A 12122-nucleotide genomic window follows, 5' to 3' on the forward strand; every position below is an offset into this window, starting at 1 on the left:
TGTTTCTCAATATTTTTTTTAAAAAAAGAATTGTACTTAATTCTTCAGAGCTGGAGGGATACACTTAATTTGTATACATACATAAGCAAAACTATGTAGGCACCTGCCAAACTTATTTCATAATATGAAATACATTAAGAAAATAAGATAATTAAATGCATTATATCTCCACAAGTTAGAAAAATTGTAGACTTTTTTTTCAAATGGAAAACTCATTATTGTTATTGAATTTTCACATGTGACCATTATGTGAGAAAAATTAGTGACACAAAGTTAGTGCTTAGCTTCCTTGTGGTTACTAAAGGTGGTATGATTAGGTATAATATACCTCTGTCACTGCTGTGACCCACTCTATCATATCCTCAGATAAAGTCATTTTACGGCCATGTGAAGCATGGGAAGAAAATGTGCCAACTTTAACCTTAAGTCTCAGGCCTTCTGGAAAATTCCAAAAATTGAGAATGTCATACTCTGAATCCAGTTTCTATCTGTCATCCAAATTCACGAAGTCCCCAGCAGGATTGGAAAACTGGATGTTCTTCAGAAAGAGATGCAGCTAAAAAGGATACACCATCTTGTGAGGACAGGGCTCCATGACAGAGACAAAAAATGCATGTTTTTTTTTTCTTCTCCTTCGCCTTCTTTTGTTCTATAGGGTCTCACTATGCAGCTCAGACTCATAGTGATTCTCCTGATTTGTGCCTCCCTAGTGCTGGGATTACAGGAGGGTGCCACTACTCCCAGACTCCATTACTGGCTCAGCGTGCCCAGGGTTGGGTCTGGCATGGCATGTGGTGCCAGAGATCAAACCCTGGCTTCTGCACTTACCTAAGCAAGCTGTTAGTCCTCTGAGCTATATCGCTGGCTCTAAGATCATAAATATCTTTAATGTCTTGCACCTACAGCAACTTTAACACTGGTATCTAATATATTAGAGTACACAAACATTTCAGGACTAGAAATTCCCACACTCAAGAAATTTCACCCAGTTTTATAAAAAAATGTATGAAAGACTGTTTAAATAAGGTGTACAGTTGTGTTGGACAAAACTTCAACTGTGGAATCAAAGCATGTAAAACTCACAATTTCCATTGTCTATTTGATTATTTCCATAGGATCTAACAAAAATGTGCATCCATAATCAGTAAGGTTTAATGCCACTGAGTTTTGTAAGTGATGACAGGGTTTTCTGTGGTCCATTAAGAAAAACATATACAACATGCATAAATGGGTAAGGCATTGACCTCCAATAGGCAGAAGCAAAGAGCTGGATACCAGTTTACTTTTCCTTGCCAGTGGATCCTTGATTGAGGGTCATTTCCAGTCACCTCAAGAATCACCTCCTTTGGGCTGGCCAAATAGCTCAGCAAAATAAAGTGCCTGCAAGCAGGTGCAGGGCCAAGGGGTTTGATCTGCAGATGTTCCATGCCAGCCCCACCTCTGGGGGCACACTGAAATGGAAATTAAGATTGGGCATGGTGGCGTGTGCCTGTAATCCCAGCTCTTTGGAAGCTGTAAACAAGCTGATCACTATGAGTCTGATTTAGGAGTGAGTACCTGAACACCTCCTAGACCCTTCCCTGAAATACAAAAAAAAGGAGAATCACTTCCTTACCTCCTTAAAAATAACTGTGATACTCAATGTCAGTATTTTGTAGAAATGATTCTAATATCTTGGTTTAAGAACATAGAATAACTGAAGAGAGGCACTTTGTTGACACTATCCACCATCCAAGGGAACACATATTACCTGCCAGGGAGAAAATGTCATCACTTGTCCGTTACTCAGTGATGACCTTTGTACTTCTTCAAAAAGCATCTCATGGAAGGCCTGGGCCACAGCGTGCACAGCATTGTAGACATTGTAGCTCCTATCACTCATGGATGTGTCAAAACAATTCAGAGGCAACCAAGCCAGTGAAGCGTTAGGGATGCAGTTCTTCAAGGCACAGTCAGACTCAGAGAATGAGCAATCAAACTTCTTTGACCAATACATAAAGAGGTAAGTGTCTTCTGGGTATTTGAAAGGGCTAGCTGCCCTGACAAAAGTTTTGAAACCTAAAATATCTTCATGGTGGTGTGAAAATCAAGAATCCCATGGAATGGATCCAGTATGAAATCTCTCCCAGCCAGGTCAGCATGCCAACGGGAGATTGTCACCCAGACTTTTCAAGTCACTAAGTTTTCACTATGTTGTAATTTACATCATTTGGACTATCAGTGTCATAGTAAATGACCACCACATTGGCAGAGGATGTGTCTGCATTTAGGATGTCATCTTTCTTTCCCCCAGAGACATAAGACACAGACATGGTAGACAACATTTTTACAAAGTCTACACAAACTCTGTTCCTGTCCATCTCAGCTCTTATATCTGAGAGAAACCGAGACCTTCTGGCTTTCTGTGATGAGCAGCCCCACCCAGGTCCAGTGGAAATGAAGCATCAAGGACACCATGGCAAGGGCCAAATATGTGTCCTTTGGTGCCACCTGATAGAAAGAAGGATACTGGCCACTGTCTATCAGGGTAGAATCAAATGAGCCGAAGGTAACCTGAAAGGAAAAGAACACTGGGTAACATATGCAGTGTTGATGGGAAGCACAATAGCAATTCTATGTGAACTGAGTTGCATGTTTCTGTTGTAGAAAGAGACACATGTTCTTCCCATCATTCAAACGTCTCCCCCAGGAGACTTCTTCATTTGTAATAAATGAATGTTTTCAGACATCATGGAAAAATATTTCCTTCCTTTTTTCCTTCCTTTTTGATACCATAAAAGAAAAAGTAATGAAATTTCAAGTAATCCACTATCTCTCTGTTTGGACTCTGGTACATTATACACCTTGAAAGGAAATAATCCCAGCCTCATTTTTAACTCTTAGTGTTCCCTTTAAGTAAAGCATCGTGGATGAGCTTCCCTCACTTCTTGCCCCACCAACCCTCACCTGTGGAAATCTGTAGAGCTCCAGCAGTGGTCCAATCTGAGCTGAGGTTTCCCATGACATTTCTGTCAGTACTGCTACACACTTGCTTTCTTTCTTGCAGATGTAATTAGGGATCTCATCCTGCCCTGTGAGCAAAATGAAGAAAATTTCCAGTATCCTCCAAAGGCTGCAAATGAAATTGTGGAACTCATAGCCCAGAGAAATGTTAGGTAAAAGCTGAGGATTCCTGTTGATCTCTTCGATGGCAGAAATGAAGGCCAGGTAGTTCTGGTAGTTGCTGGGTGTGAGCCTGCACAAAGAGCACAGAGGACCTTAGTGAATAGATAAAGCCAATGATCATCTTCTAACCCAAGCATGGTGGTGCATACTTTTAATCCCTCTGCTGTGGAGGCTCAGAAAGGAGGATCCAAACAGCTCTGACCTGTGCAATGAGACCCTGAATTCAATATATAAATGAATAAACTTTTTGAAAAGATGATGTTAGAAAATTGACATTTTGGAAGGCAATTAGATGAATCAAGGGCATGGATTTCTGAAGAAGCCTAGTGGCCTTACAAGATTGCAATAAGAGTTGCTTCATCATTGTGTTATATTTGTGATGGAATTAACCTGACCTTGTTGTATATATTTAGAGTAAAATTTCTGTGTGGAATTACACTATGTAACTGTTTAGAAATATAAATATAAAATTAAAGATTAAACTAAAATTCATTGAGGTCAAAACTTAAACTTTGCTTAAGGAATAAAGCCATGAGTCACAGTGCAGATATGCAGATGGGTGAGGACCAGGAATGTAAATCCACCCTCCTTCTAGGATCCGTTGTGCAGATAATTGCTCCACCCTTCTACTCCTGTGAGTTTCCTGTAAAGAAAGCTGAACCTACTGTTGACAAAATGCAATCTCCTTCCAATCCTGTGAGATTCCTCTAAAGAAAACTGAACCTACTGTTGACAAAATGCAATCTCCTTCCAATGTTGGAGAATGAAGTTCCTTCAAAAAGTTGTAAGTCATGAGCATTGTCATTGGAAATCTTGTCAAAATATGACTTCTTGTTAGCATCAGAATTACTTACTATTGCTCTGGAGTTTCTAAGGCACAGAATATAACTCAATAATTTAGGAGAAAAAATAAGAATTAAAGAGACAAACAGGCATGAATATGTCTTATGATTATTCTCCTAAAAATAGAAAGAAAATTCTTGTATAGCTCCAAACAAAACCTAAGCATATGAGAGGAAAAAAATATTTTCCATTTAAAATTGGTAAGTGAAAGTCCTTTGAGAAAAATCAATATAGTATAGTAACAGTCTTAACAAAATGAATAAGACTTTTTTATTTATTTATTTACTTACTTATTTTTGTGGTACTGGGAATTGAACTCAGGACCCTGCACTTGACAGACAAGCACTTATTCTACTGAGCTATATCTCCAACTCTAATAGGACTTTTTAAAAAAATTATTTGTGTGTGTGTGTGTGTGTGTGTGTGTGTGGCCAGCTCAGCCCACCAGGGGGCGGGGCCAGCTGGCATGTGGTGCTGGGGGATTGAACCGCAGTCCCTGTGCTTTGCTAAGCTTGTTTTAATTAGGTGCTTTAGACCACTGAGCCATCTCAGCAGCCCCTAATAAGACTTTTTAAAGTCCTAAAATTCTAGTAAAGACACAAAACCACTAAGAAGAATATTTTGCACGTGTTAATATTTCAATATTTTATCAACGTGGACACTACTCAAAATCATTAAAGGAAGAGAATTTTTATATCAATGACGACCATGACACAAGTGCCCTAAAATTTCCAAAACTCCATGAAAGTACTAAAACTGAAAATATAAAAGGGACAGGTTATTTAGAGAAAGATCTACTAACAGAAGCATCAATAGGATAAGTAAGCTTTCTGTCTGTATCTATCTGTCCCTGTCTATCTCTATCAATCAGTGCATTTATCTATGTATCCATCTCTCATTATCATTTATCCTTTTTCATCCTATTTGAACTGAAATTCATTAAATATTAAAATATGTTACTGAAAGTGAAAACTATTGTAAAAACTAAAATTAAGTTAATACATACATTTACCAGAAAATAAATTCTGGAGATGCTAAATACTTCTTTAGAATATAAAAGTAATAAACTAAACACAAAAATATTTTCAACACTATACACTGAGATGCACTGCAAATAGAGGGGAAAAGGCAAATAAATGGTGGGTATTATTACTTCAACCTAGAAACCCATATCTATTTCTAGCTATGCATGGTTTTGGTACAAATACACACAAGCAAAAAACTAATAAATGCTTTTTTAAATATTTTCTTTTTACGGGAGAACTTCCGGCTACCCTGGGCCAGCGGGACCTACTACTGGTCCCAGCCCAGGCACAGAGTGGGTGAGACCTTCTTCCACTGCCTTGGGATGCCCTCCACCACTCCACAGCACCTCTCCCAACCCACCCGCCCAGTAGGAATTTCTGCCACGTTCCGGGGACCTCCAGACCCAGTCCTAACTCAGGCCCGGTGAGTGTGTGGGAGAGCTTCAAACTACCCTGCGTCAGTGGGACCTATTACTGGTCCCAGCCCAGGCGCAGCATGGGTGAGACCCTCTTCCACCCCCTTCGGATGCCTCCAACCACTCCACAGCACCTCCCCCATGCTGCCTGCTGAGTAGGAATTTCAGGCATGTTCCAGGAACCCCCAGACCCAGTCCTAGCCCAGGCACAGTGAGTGTGTGGGAGAGCTTCTGGCTACCCTGCAAAGCAAGACCTACTACTGTTCCCAGCCCAGGTGCAAGTTGGGAGAGACCCTCTTCCACCAACTTGGGACACCCCCCAAAACTCGGCAGCAACTCTGCCACACAGCCCGCTGAGGAGGAATTTCTGCTGCGTTCCAGGGACCCCCAGACCCAGTCCTAGCCCAGGCCCAGTGAGTGAGTGGGAGAGCTTCTCGCTACCCTGTGCCAGTGGGACCTATTACTGGTCCCAGCCCAGGTGCAGCATGAGTGAGACCCTCTTCCAACCCTTGGGACACAAACCACCACTCCGCAGCACTTCCCCAACCCTGCTCGCCCAGTAGGAATTTCTGCCATATTCTGGGGAACCCCAGACCCAGTCCTAGCCCAGGCCCAGTGAGTGTGTGGGAGAGCTGCCTCACCTAACTACTCTATCTTCTCCCCTCTAGGCTGAGCTCAGTCCTGGAATAGAGGCCTGGGGAGAAACACTGCAGCTGCGATCCCAGCAGAGAGTGTAGAGGATCGAACCTCCCAGGTAGTCCAGGGGCAGAAAATCTTGCCAGAAGGGCACAACAGGTTCACCCTCAAGGGCAGCAGCAGGAAGGAGCGGAGTACAGGAGCCAGACCCAAGCCAGGCACAGCTGGATAAATCCAAACTTTGTAGATCTGCACCTGAACTTCAGTACATGCTAAGGGTATAACTAAAACGAAGATCTACAAAAAAGGTCAGAAGACAATGCTACGCAAAATGACGAGAAGGAGCAAAATACAACCTCAGAACCCAAGCCCACCAGTAACAAGTGTAGAGGACACTAACAGAGAACAAATTGGGAATCACACAGCTGAAGGCAATGAATCAATGGTTTCTAATATAAAGAAACAGGTGCAAAAAGGTATAGAGGAACTGAGATTGGAAATAAAAAAAAGAAATCCCTGAATTAATAACATCTGTAGTAAAGAATCAAATGCAGAAACATATGGAGGAAACCCAATGCCCACTCAGAATAAGTGCTGAGGACATTAGCTCGGCTCAAATGCATGAATTAATAGCATTGATAGTAAATAAGCAGCAGCAGAAAGTTATAGAGGAACTCAGAGCATAATTCTTTTCTGAAATAAAAACGAATTCCAGAACTCATATCATCTGAAGTAAAGACGCAACTACAGAAACATAGGGAGGAGACCCCCCCCCAAAAAAAAAAAAAAAAAAAAAAACACTGCAGTAAAAGAATTTATAACTGCTTCTAAAGAAGACATTGATAAAAAAAAGTAGAGGAGATTAAATGAGCAATTCAGGAAAGAAATAGATCGCATGAAGCAGAGTCAAAGAGATATAGAGGAAATTAAAATCTCAATCACAAGCTTGCAAAACCGTTTAAGTCAAAGTGACGACAGAGTTTCAGATCTTGAAGATGCTGTTGCAGCTAGTGAAAGGGTAAGAAACGATTTCTTAAAAACAATGACGATGTAGGAATGAATAATCTATCACCTCCAAGATGATGAAAACATGAACAATGTGAGACTAATAGGCATCAATGAGAATGAAGGAGTCAATAAAATGACATTAAAAATATATAAGCAGAAGCAATAGCAGAAAATTTCCCAAATATGAGGAAACAATCTGACATTCAGGTAACTGAAGCATAGAGAATTCCAATTAACCTTAACCAAATGAAAAACATAACGAGACATATAATAGTCAAGATCCCAGAAATTCAGCAAAAGAATAATATACTGAAAGCAGCTAGGGAAAAGAAGCAGATCACATTCAAAGGAAAACCCATCAGAATTATGGCCGACTTCTCTTCACAAACCATGAAGGCAAGAAGAGCATGGAGCAGAGTACTTCAAGTGCTCTATGAAAACAAATTCCAGCCCAGACTACTATACCCTGCAAAACTCTCTTTCAATTTTGATGGAGAAGTGAAACACGTTCATGTCAAAGAACAGCTAAAGAATTTCATGATGACAAAGCCAACCCTACATAGGCTATTGAAAGGTGTTCTAGAGAGGGCCCAAAATGATCGGAACTCCATGAATTACATCAGAATCAACCAAGGAAATAGGGCAAGCAATTAAACAGAAGAGAAAAACGAGTAAACGACAACAGGTACATAACATGGCAACCATAACTCAATACATCTCAATCATAGCCATCAATGTAAACGGACTCAATTCACCAATTAAGAGAAATAGACTGAAACAGTGGATTAGGAAACAAAATCCAACAATATGCTGCATACAACAAACACATTGAACTCATAAAGACATTCATAAGCTGAAAATCAAAAGATGGAACACAATACTACATGCCCCAGCACCTCAGAAAAAAGCAGGGGTAGCAATCCTATTCTCAGAGGGTCTCAAATTCAAATCAACAAAGATCAAGTGAAATAAAGAAGGCCATAATATAATGGTTAAGGGAAAAAATCAAGAGGAAGAGGTAGCACTCATAAATATGTATGCACCAAACATGGGAGAACCCAACTATATGAAGCAAATCTTAATGGACATGAAAAATCTAATGTTCAATACCACAATTTTTACAGCAAACGTTAACACCCCCTTATTTTTAAAAAATAGTTCAACCAGACAAAAACTTAGCAAAGAAATAACAGAACTGAACCAGAGTTTAAAACAAATGTACCTGGTGGAAATATACAGAGAGTTCCACCCAAACACAGCTGAATACACATTTTACTCAGCTGCACATGGGTTGTTTTCTAAAATAGACCACATACTCGTCCATAGGTCATGCTTAAGTATAAGTAAGAAAACAGAAAATTATCCCATGCACATTATCTGACCACATAGCAATGAAACTAGACATAAATGACAAAAGAAACCAGAAAAAAAAACTTAAATACATGAAAAATAAATGACACCCTACTCAGAAACCAATGCGTTACAGATGAAATTAAACAAGAAATTCAACAATATCTAAAATTCAATGAAAATTCAAGCACAGCTTATCGTAATTTATGGGATACGATGAAAGTAGTGCTCAGAGGGAAATTCATAGCTGTGAAATCACACATTAGGAAAACAGAATGGGAACAAATAAATACCCTAGTACTGCACCTTCAATAAATAGAAAATGAAGAGCGAATCAAACCCAGAGCCCGAAGACAGAGGAAATCATAAAGACTAGAGAAGACATTAATTCAATTGAGATGCAGAAAGCAATTCAAAGAATTAAAAGAGCAAAAATCTGGTTCTTTGAAAGATTAAAAAAAAATTGATAAACCCCTAGCTAAACTCATCAAACAGAGAAAAGAAAAAATTCAAATGCAAGCAATAAGGAATGAAAAGGGTGTAATTACCACAAACTCAGTGGAAATTCAGAAGATTATAATTAGCTACTTTGAGAATCCTTACTGTCACAGAATAGAAAACACAGAAGAAATGGACAGATTCCTAGAAAGGTACAAATTACCAAAACTGAATCAACAAGATATAACCACTCTCAATAACCTAATAACAGGCAATGAAATACGAGATGCAATTAAAAACCTACCAGCAAAGGAAAGTCCAGGTCCGGATGGATTCACAGCTGAATTCTACAAGACATTTACAGAAGACGGAGTCCCTATACTCCTCAAACTCTTCCATGAAATTGAAAAGGAAGCAGTCTTCCCAAAATCATTCCTGGAGCGAAGTATAATACTGATACTAAATACAGGGAAAGATGTAACTAAGAAAGAGAACTACAGCCGATCTCCCTCATGAATATAGATACCAGATCCTCAATAAATACGAAAAAATAGAATACAGTAAACCATCAAAAAGATCATACACCAAGACCAGGTAGGATTCATCCCTGGGATACAAGGATGGTTCAGTATTCAAAAATCTATAAATGTAATACACTATATCGATAAAGCAAAAACTAAAAACCACATGATAATCTCCCATTGATACAGAAAAGGCTTTTGACGAAGTTCAACACTCATTCATGTTCAAAGTCCTACACAAAATTGGAATAGATGGCCTCTACTTCAATCTGATAAAACCCATTTATGAAAACCCAAAGGCTAACATAATTTTAAATGAGGGAAAATTGAAATCTTTTACTCTTAGTTCTGGTACAAGACAAGGATGTCCTCTATCAGCACTGCTATTCAATATACTTCTGGAATCATTAGCTACAGCCATTAGACAAGAATAACAAAATAAAATGAATAGGAACAAACAAAGAAGAAGTTAAATTATCTTTATTTGCAGATGACATGATACTTTACTTGTAAGACCGAAAAAAAATCCACCAAGAAGCTACTAGAATTAATACAGAAATTCAGTAGCATAGCAGGTTATAAAGTCAGTACTCAAAAGTCAATAGCATTAAACTACACAGACAACAAACACTGAGAGGGAAATTATAGAAACAGTGTCCTTTACAATAACACTAGGGAAAATGAAATACCTTGGAATTAATCTAACTAAAGAAGTCAAAGATCTTTTCAAGGAAAATTACAATACTCTGAAAGCAGAGATCGTACAGGATTTCAGATAATGGAAAGATATTCCATGCTCCTAGACAGGAAGAACCAACATTGTGAAGATGGCCATATTCCCAAAATTGCTTTACAGATTTAATGCAATCCCTATCAGACTACCACCGACATACCTCACAGACTTAGAAAAACCATTCATAAAATTTATCTGGAACCAGAAAAGACCAAGAAGCAAAGACAATTCCGGGCTATAAAGACAAGGCAACAGACATTACAATTCCTGACTTGAAATTATATTGCAAGGCTACTGTGATAAATCAACATGGTACTGGCAACAAAATAGACCTGAGGATCAATAGAATAGAGTACAAGATGGTGAAGCCCCTATGAAAACACTCAGCCACCTTATCTTTCACAAAGGGGCCTAAGATACTCACTGGAAGAAAGATAGCCTCTTTAACAAATGGTGCTGGAAAAACTGCCTCTGTACATGCCGAAAACTCAAACTTGACCCAGGTCTATCACCATGCACTAATCTAAAGTCAAAATGGATTAAAGATCTAAACATTAAAGCAGAGACACTAAATCTGGAAGAGAAAGTGGGAGGAACTGTTGAAGACGTAGGGGTAGGCAAAGAGTTCATGAACAGAAATAAAATCACATGGAAAGCAGTTGAAAGAATTAAAAACTGGGGCCTAGTCTTACTGAGAAATTTTTTTTTCACATCAAAAGAAATTAACAACAAATAGAAAAGGCAACCCACAAATTTGGAAAAAAATCATGACAAATAAGTACTCAGACAAGGTCTGCTCTCTAGAATCTATAAAGAATTAAAAAAACTCTAGGGCCCCAAAATTTAAAGACCAAATTCAGAAATGGACATCTGAGATGAACACACGCTTCTCAGAGGAAAAAATTTAAAAAGTGAATAAATATATGAAAAAATGTTTCATATCACTAGCCATCTGCGAAATGCAAATTAAAACGACTTTGAGATATCATCTCAGCCTAGAAAGAATGGCTCTCATAACTAAATCACCCAACAACAAATGTTGGAGAGGCTGTGGGAAAAAGGAAGCTTTCTCCACTGCTGGTGGGAATGTAGACTCGTGCAACCACTATGGAAATCACTGTGCAGACTCCTTAGAAAAGTTGGACTGGAAATCCCATTTAAACCAGGTATTCCTCTTCTTGGAATTTTCCGGAGGATCTGAAATCATCATATCATAGGGATATATGTGTGCCTATGTTTATAGCAGCACAATTTGTGATAGCCAAATCTTGGAAATAACCAAGATACCCATCACCTGAGGAATGGTTGAAAACGATGTGGTATTTTTACACAATAGAGTATTATTCAGCTATTAAGAATGATAAACTCGAAGCCTTTACATTGAAGTGGATACCACTTGAACATATACTCATTAAGTGAAATAAACCAGACACACATGTGTAAATATCGTATAGTTTCCCTAGTATAAGAACTCAAAAGAAGAAATACAAGTAGAAAGTTATAATACAAGTAAAAGGGAAGCAGAATCTCAAGGACTAACTAATCAAGAGAGGGAAAGGAGAAGAGTTAGGAAACATGACAATGTCAATCCATACTGTTATATGTAGAAGATGGGCAAAGCAATGATCCTGAGAAACTCCAGAAGATTTTTTTTAATCTAGCAGTTAATTGGAAAGATTCTCACCCTGACTAATATATATATACTGAAACCTATGAACTAAGCAACGGTGCTGCAGATGGTAATTTATAATAGTAGTTTCATGCTTGGAGTGCCTGTCATTCTGGTTTTCTGAATATGGGCTCCTTGTCATGACATGCCAGTTGCTGCTAAGATGTCTCTCGGGTAGATCGTTTTTCAAAACGAAGGGGGAGGTGAATGAAAGCAAAAGACAGGAAAAGGAATATTGTAGTTCTGTCCTGCTTCAAGGTTTCATATGGTGAGATTTTTGGACTTATATGTAAACCAAAGAAGTATAGAATTCTTTAT

General features: G+C 38.7%; 1 protein-coding gene across 1 annotated transcript in view; it reads left to right on the forward strand.

Annotated features, from left to right (window-relative positions):
• The first annotated feature begins 1880 nt into the window (after positions 1–1880).
• Positions 1881–12122, forward strand: part of LOC101566672 (vomeronasal type-2 receptor 116-like) — a 48275-nt gene continuing 38033 nt past the window's right edge. Inside the window, exons 1-2 of the mRNA XM_012512932.2 lie at positions 1881–2002; positions 3687–3861. Coding sequence (XP_012368386.2) covers positions 1881–2002; positions 3687–3861 — 297 coding nt within the window. The remainder of the gene's footprint in view (positions 2003–3686; positions 3862–12122) is intronic.

The sequence above is a fragment of the Octodon degus genome, unplaced genomic scaffold, assembly GCF_000260255.1.
Source record: "Octodon degus isolate 3935 unplaced genomic scaffold, OctDeg1.0 scaffold00290, whole genome shotgun sequence".
NCBI lineage: Eukaryota > Metazoa > Chordata > Mammalia > Rodentia > Octodontidae > Octodon > Octodon degus.